This window comes from Nannospalax galili, unplaced genomic scaffold (genome assembly GCF_000622305.1).
Source record: "Nannospalax galili isolate Female #2095 unplaced genomic scaffold, S.galili_v1.0 scaffold1146, whole genome shotgun sequence".
NCBI classification, from domain to species: Eukaryota; Metazoa; Chordata; class Mammalia; order Rodentia; family Spalacidae; genus Nannospalax; species Nannospalax galili.
Genome location: NW_008355380.1, coordinates 943,990 through 962,416, shown reverse-complemented (window position 1 = coordinate 962,416; position 18,427 = coordinate 943,990). Strand labels below are relative to the sequence as shown.

Sequence of the window (18,427 nt, the reverse complement as noted above, 5' to 3'; positions counted from 1 at the left end):
CATTCATCATTCAGGAGTGTGTTGTTTAATCTCAGTGTGTTCATGTGGTGATTAGGGCTTCTTCCGGTATTGATTTTAAGCTTTATTGCATTGTGATCTGACAGAATGCATGGAATTATTTCAATCTTTTTGTATTTGTTGAGGTTTGTTTTGTGTTAAATTTTTCATACTCTCTGCTTGAGTGGTCTAGTTCGTCCACTTTATCTTCCAGTCTTGATACTCTGTTTTCCATTTCTTTCATCCTATTGGTGAGGCTTTCTCCTGTCGTTTCTAATTGGCTTACTGAGTGTTTCACTTCCTTCTTCATTTCAGCCTGAATAGTCTTCAATATTTCTAACACTGTTCTGAATTAGTTCAGAAGTTTATCCCTATCTTCCTTCAGTTCTTTGATTTCTTTTTTTGTGTGTTCTTTAAATTCACTGAATTCTTTTATCATGTTTATAATTGTTCTTTTGAGTTCCATGTCCTGCATTATCTTTAGGGGGTGCTCATTGTACTCCTCTAGAGGACTGTTGGTATTTGGTGGTGATATGTTATTTTGATTTTTCATGTTATTATTTTTTCTCTGTGATTTTGACATGTGAATTTCTTTCGTAGTTTCTGATTCTTTTGAGACTCAAGCCTTCAAGTTTAGTGAACTTTATGTGCGTTTATGGTTTACTTTTTGGACATGAAAAGCTCTAAGCTTCGACTTTTTGGGCATGAAAAGCTGGTTCCTCTAAGCTTCCAATTCTCTCTTTTGATTTTATATTGGCCTCCCACAGAGGCCCAAGTCAGATGAGGATCAGATGCTCTCAGGCTTTCTCCTAAGGTCTGGATCCCTCCAGGAAAGATTTTGGCCTCAGGAATTTGGGGGTTGGACTGGCCTAGGAGCCAGGCCCAGGAAAGATGCTGGTCTAGGGCAGCTGGTGGCCGTGCCACCCAAAGGTGCAAAGGAAGGTGGGGGTGGGAAGCGGCCCCAAGGATGCCTGGGGGTTGCACTGAGGAGCTCGGTTGGTCTGGATGGAAAGGACCAGGAAGAGGAAAGGTCAGCCCAGGCGTCCAAGAAAGAAGCTGGTGGGTTGTGCAGACCCAGGGAAGCGGAGGGAGGTGAGGGTGGGGCCAGCCGCAGAGCATCCCTGGGGACCCGAGAAGGAACTGAGTTGCTCTGGGTGCAAAGGATCAGGAAGCAGTGGTGGTTCCCCAGGTGTCTGAGGCGCCAAGACAAGGAATGGGACAGGACCCAGGCTAGGAGGAGAGACCAGTCCGGGAGATGGAAGGGTGAATGGGGCTGGGGGAGGCAAGTCATGGTGCATTCAATTGATTTACCCCGGAGAGAGAGGCCCATGGGTCCTCCTTTGCTTTTTTACTGAGGCCAGATATGCACAGACCACTGGCAAACCTTAAGTGTATACATGTGAAGCGGTGCAGTGGCCACATGGCATCCATATCAAGGGCATTTCCATAGTCACCACACCCAGGATTAGTACCCCCTGCTCCAACCAAAGCAGTCAGCACTGAACTGACCAAGGTCACGAGGATTCACTTGTCTATTTAAAATAGGACAAGGTGTGGGTTTTTCACTGGTGCCCGTTCTTCAGTGCCCAGAATGACTGAGACCTAGCCGTGCATGCCTGACCTGTGCGGTAGGTGCTGAGTTGCCCTTTCTGCTGTGGGTGAATGTTTGATGGTGCTGGGTTTGGGCTATTCAAGTGGCTCTGCTGTGAGCTTAGTAGGACATCTCCTGCTGTTCTTGGGATGCTTTCTGTGAATTCCAGCTACGGAATTGCTGGCCCATTGCTCCGTTTCCAGAGTGGCTGTACAGTTTACACTTCCACATACACTATGCAGAGGCCAAGTGTTACACACGCAGCATGTCAGGTGTCAGCTCCTCGGATCTCAGCGTCTTGTCCAGAGCCACCATGTGTCCCTATGCTCAGCATTTCCCTGGGAGCTTGGAAGCTGAATGCCTTCCATATGTCAACCCTCTTCTTTTGTGAAAAATCCACTTGGGTGATTTCTGCATCTGGGAGGGGCTGTCCGCCCTTACCTGTTATGCTCACTCTGTGGTCTTTCTTCGTGTGTGGGACCCTCAGTCTGCCTCCAGTTTTGTCACTTAGGTGGAATGACATGGGCACTTTTAATTCTGATGTCATCCCCTGGTCAGTTATTCATGTACTCCTGAGAAACCTCCTGCCCCCAGGTCATGCATTCTTCTCCATTTTCATTGTTTTAGCTTTTACCTCTAGTTCATTTGTGCTAATTTTTGTATGCGGAGTGAGAAGGGTCAAGGTGAGCGCTTCCCTGTGGGCATTGTACACAGTGGCTAAAACACTTTTTTATTGAAAAGACGATATTCCCTGCACTGTGGGGTGTCTGTGTGGTATGTCTGTGTTGAGTCTCCCTCTGGACTTCCATTCTGTCCTGTCCATCCTCAGTGGGGCTGGGCAATTACTATTGTATGCAGAGACTTCCTGTGCCTTTTCTGTCCTCTGGCATAACCGTCATCCTTGATGTTGGCTGGCTGGGCTCTGCTTTGTTTCTTTCTTTGTGTTGCTAACCCTTTTCAGCCCAGAGGTCCAAGTTCCTCCTTGCAGTCAGTGTTGGGGGCCTTCTCAATTGCTGATCTTAGGGCACTGGTTCCAGGTGCCTTTCCTCCTCACTCTGCCTAGCTGCTCTCTGTTCCTGCTTTCTGGTTTGTTCAGGTTCCATTTTATGTTCACGTTCTTCGGTCTGCTTTTTTTTAATTCTGTGTCCATGTCTCTCTGTGTCCGTGTCTGTGTCCATGTGTGTGTGTGTGTCCGTGTGTGTGTGTGTGTGTCCGTGTGTGTGTGTGTGGTGTGCATGTATTCGTGTTTGCATGTTTAGGCACTCGTGTATATACACGAGTGTGTGTGTGCATGTGGAGGCCTGAGGTTGGTGTTGAGATCATCCTTGATAGCTTGTCCACCTTGTTCAACAAGGCAGTCTTTCAGTGAAGCCCAGAACTCGCCGATGTGGCTAGTGTCCCTAGCCTGCTTGTTCTGAGGGTCCCATCTTGACCTTCCCAGGCTAGAGTTAGAGTCTGCACACTTGCTCAGCAAGCGTCTAACCATGGAGCCACCTCCCCAGCCCACTTCTCTTCGCTTCTTGAGATGTAAATTTTGATTACAGTTACTTCAACTCTTCTCTTTTCCAAATAAGCATCCACTTATTATTTATTTCATGTGTATGTGTGTGTAGACACACATGCCATGGTGAACTTATAGAGGTCAGAGGATAACTTGTGGGAGTTAGTTCTCTCCATCTACTGTGAGGGCGCCCATTGACCTCAAGTTGTTAGATTTAGTAGTGGATGGATGCCTCTACCTTGGGAACCATCTCACCAGCCCGAGGTAAGTGCCTGAAGCCACACATTTCCCTCTGAGAGCCCTTCAGTGTCCCACACTCTCCTACATGTCAGTTCATTGTCATCCAGTTCAAAATCTTAATTTTTTGTGATTTTTTTTTTAGCGTGCTGGTTATGTAGAAGTATATCGCTTATCAAAGCCGGGCATGTGGCTCAGGCCTTTAATCCCAGCACTCAGGAGGCAGAGGCAGGTGGATCTCTGTGAGTTTGAGGCCAGCCTGGTCTCCATAGCGAATCCAGGCTAGCTGTGGCTACAGGGAGGCCCTGTCTTAAAAAAACCAAAAAAAAAAAAAAAAAAAAAGAAGTTAGTATACTGCTTATCACTTCATTATTTTATTTATTTATTTATTTATTATGTTATTTTTATTTTATGTGTGTGAGTGTATTGCCTGCATGTATGTGAGTGCACCCATGTCATGTCATGCAATGCCACGGAGGTCAGAAGAGGGCTTCAGTTTCCCCTGGAACTGGAGTTAAGAATGGTTCATAGGCACCATGTGGGTGCTGGGAATCAAACCCGGGTCTTCTGCAAGAGCAGTCAGTGCTCTTAACCGCTGAGCCATCTCTCCAGCCCCATTATTTATTTATTTTTATTTTATGTATATGAGTGTTTTGCCTACCTATGTGTCAGTGTACCTGTGCATACAGTGCCCTCAGAGGCCAGAAGAGGGTGTCAAGTCCCCTGGAACTGGAGTTACAGCACATTTGTTAGCCTCCATGTAGGTGCTGGGAACTGAACCTGGGTCCCTTGCAAGAGCAACCAATGTTCTTAACTGCTGAATCGTCTCTCCAGCCCCTGCGTAATTATTTTTAAAATGAAGGCATTTTCTATGTGTGTTTTACTCCCATTTTCTATGCTAACACTCATTCTTTAATCTCTCTGACTTTACCCCCAACACTGCAGCAAACCCACCTGGCACATGAGATTTCTGTTTGTTCTGTATTAGCAAATATTACTTATGCATATTAATTGGTGTCACTATGACACGTTCATACATGTACACAATGTGTTTTGGTCCCCTCAAGCCTTCACCTCTTCTTTGCTACAGGTCTCCACCCTGTCTGACCTCCAGCCGTACATGCGCCAGTTTGTGGAGCTTCTACAGGACCCGAGTGCTGGTGCTCTGAGAGACGCCGTTGTCATTGAACAGGTCCTCAGTGACAGGCTTCCCAGTGATGGGCCATACCTAGCGGGGGCCCTCTGCCCCTTCTGGGCTGTTTATCTTAGTGTGGGATGGGACCAACACACTCCTTGGCAGAGGTTTCATGTAGTCAAGGCCACTGTCCTTGGTGGCCCCCCACAATCAAGGTCCCTGTCTCATTAGCCACTTAGCTGGACAGGCCAGGTTGGGACTTAACTTTGAGGTGCCCTTTCTACCCTCTTGCCCCCCACTCTGACCCTGCTTCAATAGTGAAGTGGCAGAAGTGTCTTTTCCCTCAGTTTTGACCTTGAGGCCATAGGACAGTTCCCCTGCATTTGGTGAGCAAGGTGGGCTTGACTTGTGATCCTGTCTTGGTCCTCTGTATCAGGGGGTCGGCTCCTATGGCTCTGCAGCTTTGGTGCCTGTGCTACCTTTGGGGCAGCTATGCTCGCTGAGACCCCAGAGTAAGTTTCTTTGGCTCCTCAGGATGCTGTACAGGCTCCAGGGTTCCAGACCCAGCACTGCAGGAACTGAAGCGGTGATGACCCATTTAGTAAATTGCATACCCTGTCAGCTTGAGGCAGATTCGACCTGGTCAGGCTGGGGGCACTTGATTTTGGCCCAGCCCTGGTGGCTTTGCCATGCACACCCGGTCTCAGAGACGTGTGGTGACACCCTGCTGCGGTGCTCTGCATCCTCAGACTCCTATGTCTGCCTTCCAGAGCTCCTGTCTGAATGAGGCCAGCGGCAGCCTGTTTGACTTCTTCCTGCGATTTGTGCACAACAGCATCGTGAAGATCAGTGGCAGGTGGGCACAGGCAGGGCAGGTGGGTGGAGGACCGTCTGCCTACAGAGCAGGTGCCTCCTGACCGGCTGTAGCACTTAGAACATCACTCGCTGGTTGCCCCTCCTCAGTCCTCCCTCCTCATTCCCCTTGGTATTTTCTTACCCCTCTCCTGGCTGGACCACAAGGCTGCCCACACACCAGGCCTCGTGAGCCCCTGGCTAAGCAAGGCCCTGATGCAGTCTGCGTACCCTTCAAAAATCACCACTCTGAAGAGGGGAGCTCAGGCTGGCTCTGAGCTCTGTGTCTCAGCCCCACCAACCTGCAAGGATGTGTGTTCTGTGTACCTGCTCAGGTGTGAGGTAGGGTGTTTGGGCATTTGGTTGGACCTTCTGCACCCAAAGTCTCCACTGAACAGAGCAGTGGGTGTGCACTTGGCTCCTTTTGCAGGTTCTATTCTGGGCTGGCAGGAGCCTGCAGGTGTGGCCACACAGAGAGGAATTCCAGGCCCACTTTTCTTTTTAATGTATACTTATTGGCACATGATAATAATCATTACTGTCTTATCATGGGTAGCCACCATATGTACTAGAAGGTAACTGAAACTTAAGGCGTGCATTCTGGGAGACCACCAGTCACAAGTGGGCAGCAGATTGGATTTTGGCAAACACTGACAGCAGAGGGAATTCCTGAGTCCTGACCATGCTGAGCACAGATTTGTGTGTCTGTGTGTCAGAAAGCTTAGCCCTCATGTGGGTCAACTTGAAACTTACACTTGAAAGTAAGACTCGTGCCCCCTTGAGAGCTTGCTGATAGTGGCTCCTGCACAGAGGATTCTGAGTCAGGACTCGGAGGCAGTTGGATGTCACCTCACACTCATTCTTGCTTACATTGGGTGATTTTGCTGTCTTGCTCATCTGAAGATACCCACCCCTGCCAACACCTACATGCATGTTTGATTTGAGGCCCTGATCTTTCTGGGCATGGCCACCACCTAGAGACAGTCTGTCATTAATTGTTCTACAGAAAATGAGTCCCAGATACTCAGTTCTTGCTTGAATATAGTTCTTGCTTAAATTTTAAAGCTTGGGACTGGAGAGATGCCTCAGCAGTTAAAGAGTACTGGCTGCTTTTGCAGGGGACCCAGGTTCAATTTTCCAGCACCCACATGGTAGCTAACAACTGCCCATAACTCCAGTTCTAGGGGAATCTGACGTCTTCTGACCTCAGTGAGCATCACATGACACGGATGCACTTACATAATGCAGGCAAAATACACACATAAAATTAAAATAATAACAAAAATATTAAAAAATTTAAAACCTGGGCTGGAGCAATGGCTCAGCAGTTAAGAGTACTGACTGCTCTTGCAGAAGACCCAGGTTCGATTCCCAGCACCCACATGGCGGCTACAAACCGTCCTTAACTCCAGTTCCAGGGGAATCTGAAGCCCTCTTCTGACCTCCGCAGCATTGCATGACATGGGTGCACTCACATACATGCAGGCAATACACTCATACACATAAAAATGATAAATATTTTAAAAAATAAAGAATTTAAGACCAAACAAAATCCATGGAGTAAGAGAATGGGGATGTAGTCACTACCCCATCTTGCAGAGATAGTGGGAACAGGAGGGTGTGTATGGGTGTAACTTAATTTGGTGTCTTTTTAGGTATTGGCACACTGACAATGGCAGATACCATTGTTTGTGCTGGGGGAGGTCTCTGCAAAATGGTGTCTGTATATCTATACATGATGTCTGTGAGAGAGAGAGAGCTCCTAATTGTTTGAATATAATTCTTAAAATTTAAAACCTGGGGCTGGAGAGATGACTCAGCGGTTACACATACTGGCTGAGAGAAAGGGACCAAGTGGGAAGCCCACTGTGGCCGCTGCCTCTAACTCAAACCCTCCACACCCCCACCAGGTGCTATGTCCAGTGCCAGGGCATCCCTCAGGGCTCCATCCTGTCCACCCTGCTCTGCAGCCTGTGCTATGGGGACATGGAGAACAAGCTGTTTGCTGGTGTACAGCAGGATGGGTATGTGCCCCCCTTACTGCTCCAGGGGTCATGGATTGGCATGTCTTCTCACATCACATTCCTGGCTCACCAGGTGCCTCATTTGCTTGATCTTGAGAGTCAGGCAAGGCCCTGCCCCTGCTTCACAAAGAGCTGTGTAAATGTTTCACGTTGGAGCCCTGATAGACAAATTCCATGTGAACCCTGTCGGTGTGTCTCATTTTAGGCTGCTTTTGCGTTTGGTTGATGACTTTCTGTTGGTTACACCTCACCTGGCCCAAGCAGAGGCCTTCCTCAGGTAAGGATGGTCACACCTGGGCTCCTGCTGTACGATCGTGATGCATATGTGGCTGAAGTGGCATATTTAATTAATTCATAGTTCTGTGTGCCTGGAATTCCTGTTGTCCCTGAGGCCTGAGCCTTACTACAAAGTGACAAGGACGCCTGGCCTGTGCAGCTAGGCCTCCCAGGAGGAGCTCACAGTACCCACGGCCAGGCCTGCTCTGTCCACTGAGACTCTAGTGAGTTACAAGCCAAGTGTGCAGTGCAGTGAGAGACCAGCTCAATGCAAATATTTGGAAAGTCTCCAGACAGGACAACAGGCAGGAAATCCCACGCTCCTCAGCAAACCCACAAAGGGCTATTATAGGGGCTTGAGGCCTGGGACGTTCTGGAAGACATGCTGTCCCTGGGCACAGCAATGCCTGACAGCCTCAAGGCTGCACATCACCATGAACAGGGATGCCTAGAGGGCAGATCCATGACTTTGGAGCTATTTGTCTATCTACCTACCTTCCTTTTGTTTTTTGTTTTTTTGGGTTTTGTTTTTTGGGTTTTTTTTGAGACAGGGTCTCCTATAGTCCTAGCTGGCCTGGAACTTGCTGTGTAGACCAGGCTTGCTTCTATCTCTGTGAAATCTACCTGCCTCTGCCTCCAAGTGCTGGGATTAAAGGTGTGTACCACCACATCTGGCCTTGACTTATTTTTGTTTTTTATGTGTATGAGTGTTTTAAATGTGTGTACCAAGTGTGTGCAGTGCCTGTGGAGGCCAGAAGAGGGCATCAGATCCCTTGGAATGTGAGTTATAGCTGTTAGCCACCATGTGGGTGCTGGAAACTCAACCTGGGTCCTCTTTGAGAGCAGCCAGTGCTCTTAACCATTGACCCACCTCTCCAGCCCCTGGAGTAGTCTTTCTTTATGGGATTATTGGGGAGAGACTAGAAAGTTTAGATTTAATGAACAGTGATGTTTTAAGGCATGGGGGTTACATGGGGAGTAACCTTTGTTCTTTTTGACATGTAATATTCATACTGGTAGGGTTCAGTGTTTCTACTAGGGTGTTCAGAGTACATAGAGGTCAGGTCAGGGTCATGGGACGATACGAGGTTTGGTTGTAAAGTTGATTTTTATGGCTCAAACTAGAATCACGCATCAAGGCCCTGCCTCAGAGAAGGGATTATCGGTCCCTCAAGCATGGTGGAGTTGTGTCCTTCCTCAGAAGTCACTCAGCCAGTAGGCAGTGGCCACGGGAGGGCAGAACATTACTGTCATCTCTGCCCCGAGGGCTTTGTCAGGGAGGTAGCTCTTAGTGAATGTCAGTCCTTCAATGGGCAGGGTGGGTGGGGCTCTCCATGGACTCCTGTAGGGGAGAGTCACTGAGCTCCTAGGAGGCAGGATACTCCCTACCCCATAACTCACAGATGAGGGCCCTAGGAGCTGGCCAGGGCAGCTGCAGGGACCAATCACTAAGGACTAGAGATGGATGGCCTTGAGTAGTCATACCCAGGGTAAGGAGCCAGGTCTCCACCCCGCTGTGAGTCGTGTCCCCTCCTCCCACCCTAGGACAGGTGCAGGCCGCTTTCAACTTGCTGGAAAGGCCATCCACAGGCAAGTAGACTCTGCTTTAGCACCAGCTGATGAAGGATGTAGTCTGGATCTACAGTCGTCTTGTAGTAGCTCCTAGACTATATATAGACCTTGGGGTAATGGAGGACAGATGCCTTGCTACTTGGATGTAAAGACGACCATCAGAGCATCATGTGGACCTTCCACCTTGTCTGAGGCCAGGTCATTTCATTCTGAACTGGCTCCATTGCCCACCTAGAAGATAGGAGCTCTGCTGGAGTTCAGAGCAGGACTGTGTCTGGCTCCTACCAGGCCTAGCTCTTTCTGGTCCCAGAACACCTCTGGGGACTTTTGTGGCCTGCACCGAGTTCTTCCAGGGTCTCATGACAAAAGCTTCTTCTTTTACTCAGAGCCCTGGTCCGTGGTGTGCCTGAGTACGGCTGCATGATAAACTTGCAGAAGACGGTGGTGAACTTCCCTGTGGAGTGTGGTACTCTGGGTGGTGCCGTTCCCCACCAGCTGCCTGCTCACTGCCTGTTTCCCTGGTGCGGCTTACTGCTGGACACTCGGACTCTGGAGGTGTTCTGCGACTACTCCAGGTAAGCACCCTGGCCAGGCTGAGGTGCCATGAACTTGTGGGCGCAGAGGGCACTGTGGGGATGCCCCGTCCTGTTCCTGCTTTTGGGTATGACAGTGACCCTGAGGCTCAAAGTGCCAGGGGCCATAGAGTGCCCTCCTTCTGACTGGAGATGGACATGTGAGCACATCTTCAACCTCGGCCCCAGCTTCCTGGAAGCCATGGGCTTAAGACAAGAACTGATCCTAAAAGGAGCCAGGGCTCTCCTCTGTGAGTTACGGGATAAGGAGTGTCCTGCCTCCTAGGAGCTCACAGCCCAGCCTCAGGCTCAGCACAGACACATTAGATTTGAGATGGGCACAGGTCTTGAAGAGATCTGGACCATTTCTTTCATGAGTAAATAGTACAAAGTCGCTAACATGGTAGGAGACGAGCAAATCTGTGTTCGTGTTGACACCTCCAGCTCTTCTGAGCTCAGCTGTCCGGATCTGAACTCTCTCCAAACAGTCTGGGAATTCACATGGTGAGGAAAGAGGCCTGTGCAGACACTGCGGGGGGTACCTTCCCCCGCTGCTGCTCCTGTCAGCCCAGACCCTGGTTCCCCGGCCTCCATAGCTTCGTGGGGGTGAGTTAGGCTGGTCCCTGGGATTTAGCTCCGATTCTTGGCTTTACCTTCTGCCTCCTGGACCCAGTTCTACTGCCCAGACCCTGCTGCAGGCTGAGCATACCAGTCTCTCCTGAGTTATCTGCTTGCCAGTCCACTCCCCATGAGAGTGGCCTTTTTGAGGCTGGGGGCTCCTGGAACTACCTCTGTGTCACTGAACGGTAGGTGAGAAAGTTGGGAAAACGGTTCCCTCTGAACACACTGGTGAGGCCGGAGAGCAGCACACCCACCTGTCAGGCTGTCCCTGGGTGGGGCATTGGAGATCATGGTAGCACGTGGGTCAGAAGGGTTGTGCACCCGGAGGCATCGTGCAGAGCAGCCGTAAGCTCAGCTACTAAGGCTGCAATGCAGGTCTGCTTCGCTAAGCTGAGGGTCCTCCGGTCTGAGCCAGGGTCGAGACACCTAGAGGTCAACCAGCGTGACTAGCAGCATCCTGAAAACGGAGAGCAGAGCAGTGGGAAGCTCTCATTAGATTTCATTACTCCCTGGACCACAGTGCTCAGATGAAATTATAGAACACTGCTCCGTGGAAAGCTGTGTGTCCCAGGGTCATACAGTGATTTTTCAGGATCTGTGGTGGATTGGTGCCAGGACTCCCCCAGACAGCAAAGTCCACACTGCTCCAGGCTTTCCTGTAAGACAGCCTAGTGTACACTTAGAATCTGCATGTGTCCCCATATGCTGTGAAGCAGTCTAGATTGCTTCTAGTAACTAAAATATCATAAACATGGCTGCTACACTGCACTGGCCAGGGAATGATCACAAGAACGGTCTGCACGTGTTCAGTATAGATGCAGTTTCCCCTTGAGGACCCTCAGTCTGCGGCTGGGTGAATGTAGATCTTCTGTTTATGAGTACGGCGGCGTGTATCTGCAGTGGGAGGCATAGCTGATAGAAGAGACTAATTGTTTTATTTTCCTGAGAAAACTAGAAACACTGTTACTTCAAAACGTATGCCAGATTTTGGGGGGAAAGGCATGAAATGCAAATGGTAATGACAGTAAGAAAGCGTGACATGTTAGAACCGCCCAGCGCAGCAGGGAGCCTGTGGCATGTGAAGCAGAACTCTGCAAGGTCTCGGGTTCAATTCTCAGCACTGCAAAACCAAAAGCAAACCCTTAAAACGTCCTCTCCTCCCGAACAGCGTCCCTGCCTTTGTTCTGGTTCAGTGTGTGATGCTTCGTGTGGTGCTGAAGCTCCGTATGTCAGCACCTCACCCCTTTCCCACAAGCACTTTTGGAGGTAGTGAGGAGCAGGCCACTCCCCTGGTCACCTGGCTCTGATCTTCCCTCTGCCCTCCGTGTTCTACATACGTCAGGCTTGGAGCTCCGGGCAAAGTGGCACAGGTGCCTTCAGGAGAGGTCCTGTGCAGTGGGGCCACAGAAGACAGTGTGCTTTCCCACGTCCCTGAGCTCACTTTCCAGGTGCATCTTCCAGGGCTCTGTTGCAGAGGGCTGGGGTCAGAGTGAGTCTCTAGAAAATGACTTGCCGGTACTATGACCTTAGGGTGTCCGTTCATTCTCCTAGTATCTCCTAGAACCTCCTAGTACCTCCACATCTGCACGTTGATCCTACAGAGAGGACCAGAGACCACTACAGATTTTACTTGAGCATTTTGGGAAGTCAGGGGTGCTGTGTCTTGTCCACTGACCATAGCAGTGGCCAGAAGTTGCTGCACTTCACAGAAGCAGCCTTATTCTGCCAGGGACATATTTTCAATCATTTAATGACATCAGAACATTCAAAAGTCGGTGTAGGGGTTCGATTCCCAGTATTTGCGTGGTGGCTAAGAACTGTCCTTAACTCCGATTCTAGGGGACGCTGACATTCTCTTCTGACCTTCGAGGCATTGCAGGACACGGGTGCACTCACATACATTCAGGCAGTACATTCACACACATTAAGAAAAGCGTTGGTGTAGGAGTGATGGGCTGAGGGATGACTCAGTGCTTAAGAGAAATTGCTGTGCAAGAAAGAAAACCCGAGTTCAGATCTCCAGAACCTGCACAGGAAGCCAGGTACAGTTGCATGTACTTGGAACCCTAGTGCTCAGTGAGGAGGAGGCAGGAGGGTGGAGGCAGCTTGCTGGCCATCAGCCTAGCTCCAGTTCAGGGAGGACCCTGTCTCAGGGGACTAAAGTGGAGAGCAATAGAGCAGACACCATATTGCCTCCTCTGGCCTCTGCACACATGCATAGGCACACACTCACACATACATACATACATACATACATACATACATACATACATCACATAAAAGTAAATGAATAAAAGTTTTTTTTTAAAGCACGTTTAGGGCTGGAGAGATGGCTCAGTGGTGAAGAGCACTGGCCACTCCTGCAGAGGACTTAGGTTCAATTCCCAGCACCCACATGGCAGCTAACAACCATCCATAACTCTAGTTTCGAGGAATCTGACACATTCTTCTGACCTCCTTGGACATTGCACAATACAGGCATACCTACCTACATGTAGGCAATGCATTCATACATATAAAATTTTAAAAAATAAAATAATTTTTCTTTTTTGGTCTTTTTGAAGCAGGATCTCCCTGTAGCCCCAGCTGTCCTGGAACTCACTTATGTAGACCAGGGTGGCCTTGAACTCAGAGATCCACCTGCCTCTGCCTCCCAAGTGCTGGGATTACAGGCGTGTGCCACCACGCCCGACTTCATGCTTCTTTCTGAACCATGAATTTTGGGGCCGTTGTTTGCCACTGATGCACAAAGGTCCAGTGATCGCAGGTCCAGGTAAAATGAGTGTTGTCTGCTACATCCTGGTTGAATTTGGTTGTCCAGGGCCTAAGGTACTGTGAGCATGTACCAAGAGCCAGTATATTTGTAGAATATGTTTCGTCCACATATGAAGGCCCAGCCCTGTCTGACTCTCTGGCAGAGGGGAACAGGAGGTGGGAGGTTCTGGTGCTGCCTTCCCAGAGAAGGGGCTGGTACGAGGAGCACAGCCACAGCAGCCCCTCTGTCGCAGCTATGCCCGGACCTCGGTCAGGACCAGCCTCACCTTCCACCGTGGCTTCAAGGCTGGAAGGAACATGCGTCACAAGCTCTTGGCAGTCTTGCGTCTGAAGTGTCATGGTCTATTTCTAGACTTGCAGGTAAGCACTGGGGAGTGGCTTCATCTGTGGAGCCTTTGTGGCTGTAGATCCTGTTCTATGTGCACCTGTGTATGTGTGCACATGGGTGTATGTATAGCATGCATGCGTGTTCAGATACATGTCTGTGTATACAGGTGAATGTGTGCTCTGATATGGATATGCATGAATGTGCAGGTGTGCACACACCTGTGCGAGTGTAAGGAACGTGTACATGCAGGTGTCTGTTGAAGACTACTGAGCGCTCACCCAGCTCATCCCTGTCGTTTCCCAGCACTTTCCCCACAGAGGGTCCCTGGATCCTGGCTGTGGCCTTGGGCTCTGAGGCCATGGCTGCTGAGGGGGCTGTCCTGGAGGGACCTCTGTGGTGAGCTTTGGTTTCTGTACCATCCTCCTTCCCACCCTTCTAGATGGCACAGGGCCTGGCTGAATTTGCTGTAGATTGGAGAGGTTTCTCACACAAGTGGTCTTAGCAGAGTGTACACCTTTGCAATCCCAGGGGCCTCCTGACATGCAGGTGGTGGCACCAACCACATCTCTTTCTGTTGGGACTCCAGGTGAACAGCCTCCAGACGGTCTGCATCAACATATACAAGATCTTCCTGCTTCAGGCCTACAGGTGGGTCATGAGCTGTGCCGCCACTAGAGGGAGGCACAGGCTGGAAATGCAGGCCATGTAGTCTGCCGTGGCTTTTCAGCCCATGGCAGAGCTGGCTGGTGGCTTTCCCTGGTTGGGTGGCTCGCTGGACCAGGTTTAGGAGAAGGTAGCATTTGGTCGGCAGCAGGTGTCTCATCCACATAGCTCCATATTGGGCTGATGGAGAGCCTCTTCCAGTCTCCCCACGTTGACTGCACATGTGGCTAGTGTCTTGTGACCCTGTTGCTGACCAGGGCCTGCAGCTGTCCTGAGGGTCTACCTCAGAAGGCAGAGGGTAGGGAAGTGGGGAGTTCAAGACTTCAGAGAGCAGAGGACCAGTGCTGCTGCTGTTGTCACCAGCCTTACACCCCAGAAGGCACAGCAGGGACATGACTCAAAGTAGCCTTGGCTGTTGTGATGCCCCCCCCCCCCCCACTGGCTTCTGCTTCTAACATTACGGCCCCTGGTTGGTCTCGAGAACTGGAGCTGGCGGCTGATCAGTGGAGTCTGTTCTTAAGTCTCAGGCAGGAAAACACCTCCAGCTTAGGCTTCACTAAGCCGGACACTGTCATTCAGCACATGGTCACTTCATTTTGGCCACAGGAACGCGGCATAGGTTCTTTCTGTCTGGGGTTTCCTGTAGGGACCTCCCCACACCTTTCTGGAAGTGTCTGGGGTGTACATATGTATGGCTGATGTGGAGTTCATCCCAGGGTCTGGCCACCTTGTTCAGGACTTCCTGGGGGTGAGGAAGTCAGCCAGGTAATGTTTCCTGCTTGGGGCCTGGGCAGCCCCTGATGGCTAGACCTCCCCAGACCTCCAGTGTAGACTTACTTTTGCCCTTGTTCCCCACAGGGTCCCCATACTCCCAGGTACTTTGTATAGACACTGCCTTTTAGGGGAAGGCTTCCTGTTTCTCATGGGTGGCCTCATGCAGCTCTTGGGGCCATACATAGTCCCCCATTACAGGAGTGCAGACTGCTATCAGTCCCCTACCCCTTGGGCAGAAATGGCTGCTTCGGAGAACAAAGGAGCTATGGCAGGTGGGCCCAAGAGCCCCATTCCCCTGGAGGCAGGAGGGGGACGGAAAGCCAGGCAAAAAGCCCTGTGTATCCCTGGCTCTCGGCAGGTCTTGTGTGGAGTCCTAGGACACAGACATTCCGGCGGAGGCACCAACCCACCACCAGCCTACAGCCACTGCTTCCCTGGAGAAAATCGTCACAGGACAGATTTTCTCCCACTCAGTAGTGTGTCTGTCTCCTAACCCTGCAGCCCGGGGCCTGTTTGTGTAAAAACATTTTGGGTCTGCCTTCCTTCACTGGTAAACAGGGATACTTCCCTCATACAGGGCTGTGTGCCAGGCTGAGTCCATGTTGTCTGCTTGATTGACGTGTTCCCGAGAGAGGTCACTGGTCATCACGAGGCACCTACCTGGGAAGGCACTAGACACATGGCAATATGCATGAAGACGTGCCCATACATGCTTGTGTGTTCATGTGCAGTTTATGAACACATACATGCAAACTACATGAACATACAGTACACATGGTACACAGAAATGTGTATAATTTACATGCGTGCATAGACATGCACATGCCTCTATGTACAGATGTGATCCTAATGGTCAGGGGCCCTTCTCACCCACTGCGGCTCCTGCACAGGTTCCACACATGTGTGCTGCAGCTTCCCTTTGGCCAGTGCGTTCGGAAGAACCCCTCATTCTTTCTGGGTATCATCTCCGACACCGCCTCCTGCTGCTACTCCATCCTGAAAGTCAAGAATGCAGGTATGCAGTCGGGCTGGGGCTGGGTGTGCTTTTGGATGGGGCAGGCATCACCTACAATGCTGGCCAGGCCAGGGTGCTCGGGAATGAGTGTGGCCAGCCCTCATTCCTGAGCCTAGACCCTAGCAGGTCCAGAGGGTGCTGAGAGTGTTCTGGAGGGAAGTGAGGGCCTGGGGGCTAGGCTGGGTTCCTTAGCCTCGGCCTGCTCCCCCAGGGATGTCACTGGGGGCCAAGGGTACCTCTGGCCCATTTCCCTCCGAAGCTGCACGTTGGCTCTGTTACCACGCCTTCCTACTCAAGCTGGCTGGTCACCCTGCCACCTACAAGTGCCTCCTGGGGCCTCTCAGGTCAGGTAAGTATGGGTGGAAGTGAGCTCCTTCCTAATCCCCAAGTCTGCCTCCAAACCCTGAGTGCCTGGGTGAGCAGGCCGCCCGACCCATCCCCCATCCTGCTGGGGAGGAGCCCATGCAGGTGGGTGGAGTCGGCTTGCAGACCATAGCTCCCCACTTCATGTCCACCCTGTGCCTCCCATCTTGGCAGAGGCCCATGGTTGACCCTTTCCACTCTCAGGAGCCTTCTGACCCCTGCCTGGTCCCTTCACAACCTCTGTCTACTCCCCTGATACAGGGAGGACTCAGTCTTCAGCTCAAGTCTCCCTTGGGTCCCCAGGCTGCTCCTGTTGCCCCTCTTGGGGTCTGTGTCTGCCTCCTGTGGTAGTATCCCTGGGCTGGGGCTTTTGCTCCCGGAGCTTTTTCCTGTCTGGGTGGCACATGGCACGTACTTGACCCAGGAAGGCTGAGGAACTCTGGCCTCTTCTGGAAGTTTGAGTGCATCCCTTTGTTGAAGCCCAAAAACAGCTGTGCCGGAAGCTCCGTAAGGCAGAGGCAATGATGACCGTCCTTGAGATTGCAGCTGACCCAGCCCTGAGCGCCGACTTCAAGACCATCTTGGACTAACCTTGGCCCCTCAGCTGAGTGAGCATAAGCACTGGCTTCACCATTCCTGAATCTGTGTCCTGGGAGGGGCTGGCCTGCTGTGAGGCTAGGGTGCACTCCGAGACCTCTGTGCTGTGGGTGGTAGTATGGGAGTCCGTTCTAATGTCCGTCATTGTGCTTGGTTTCCTCCCTGGTGTTCTCAGGGAAGCAGACCCACCCCCTCTGGTGACAGGCTCTCCAGCCACCAACCGTCAGGAGAGGTGGAAGACCAGTGTTACAGGCGTTGGGACTATGGACAGAAGCGAAATGCTGCCCTGACAGACCATGGTGTCTTCAGCCTGTGGAGCCCTGTCGCCGTGCAACCTCTTAGTGGGGGCTTTCAGGGACCTGACAACTTCTGGTGTAGTGTTACACTGCTGGCATAGAGCGATGGGGAGGCCTGTGGGGTGGTAGTGAAGGGTGGGTGACTGTCCCAGGGTCAGCATCCCCCATCACCAGGAACATGTCAAAGCCCACTCCTGAGGAACTTCTCGGCAACAGAGACCTTACATCTATCCCTGTCCACCTTGGCTCACTCTTGTTGGACCCCATGCTGGCTCCTGGGGTGTACGTATACCATTCCCACTGCCCACCATCCAAATGGAGACCTTGGGTGCCCAGGACTGGAGAACAGCTCCCTATATGCTTTTTAGTTTAAAAAAATGTCTGCTGGGTGTGGTGGTACTTGCCTGTAATCAATCTCAGCACTTCAGAGGCTGAAACAAGATTGTGAGTTCTGGGCTAGCCTGGACTGTATAGTGAGCCTTTGTCTCAAAAATAAAGATATCACCAAAATGTATTGTGTTTACGTTATAATATGTACTCCCTAAGCACCGTTGTACATAAATACAAAACACGTGTGTACCGATGTTGCGGATGGGACACCACTCTGTCTGCTGCCCGTTGAACCCACTCCCCTCTGGCCAGAAGGTGCCACCCACCAAGTGTAGTATGTGTGAATGTTCCCTGAGAACCCCAGCTTGATTTAAAGTTCCATCATCTCTGGCTATTATCTTCAGTATGGACCACCTATTGTGATCTTTCCAGAGTGTTTGAGGTTGGGTGCTGGGTTCATGGACAGGAGGGTAGTGAAGGTGGAACCCTGGTGTCATGTGCTGTTTCTCTGGTCTCTGTCTCCTGTCCAGACTCTTACCCTCTGTCCTAGATACTGGACCTAGGCAGGTGGACATGTAAGTGAGCAGGGTCTCATACGACATGTGTCCCTCTGCCAGCTGCACCCTAATTCTGACCACTGGCTACCAGGAGGAAACAGCTCCCAAGCTTTTCAGTTTTGGAAAATCTCTCTTGGCTGGGTGTGGTGGTTCCTTCCTGTAATCTCAGCATTTAGGATTGTCTGACTGTGGATTGCCTGTGTCAGGTGCTACCCTGAGTGCTGGACTTAGGGACACAGTGTCTAGGGCAGATGTGTCAACAGCAGGTATATTGGAACAGGGGATGGAATTGTAGAAATGGAGGTTTAATGAGCTAATTGAGCCAGTGACCTACAGGTGAGTCTCCAGTGT

At 50.9% G+C, this 18,427-nt stretch overlaps 1 protein-coding gene across 3 annotated transcripts in view; it reads left to right on the top strand.

Moving 5' to 3' along the window:
• The window catches only part of Tert (telomerase reverse transcriptase), a 33,030-nt gene extending 15,391 nt beyond the window's left edge, over positions 1-17,639 (top strand). For 2 of the 3 annotated variants that reach the window (XM_029555778.1, XM_029555780.1), the window contains 11 exons: positions 4,417-4,518; positions 5,232-5,317; positions 7,224-7,337; positions 7,543-7,614; positions 9,572-9,760; positions 13,387-13,513; positions 14,068-14,129; positions 15,809-15,933; positions 16,145-16,282; positions 16,777-16,904; positions 17,069-17,639. In XM_029555778.1, coding sequence (XP_029411638.1) covers positions 4,417-4,518; positions 5,232-5,317; positions 7,224-7,337; positions 7,543-7,614; positions 9,572-9,760; positions 13,387-13,513; positions 14,068-14,129; positions 15,809-15,933; positions 16,145-16,282; positions 16,777-16,886 — 1,125 coding nt within the window. In that variant the 3' untranslated portion in view covers positions 16,887-16,904; positions 17,069-17,639. Of the gene's footprint in view, positions 1-4,416; positions 4,519-5,231; positions 5,318-7,223; positions 7,338-7,542; positions 7,615-9,571; positions 9,761-13,386; positions 13,514-13,920; positions 14,130-15,808; positions 15,934-16,144; positions 16,283-16,776; positions 16,905-17,068 lie in introns of those variants that run through there. The other variant, XM_029555779.1, reaches the window with a different exon arrangement.
• Positions 17,640-18,427: the final 788 nt, after the last annotated feature.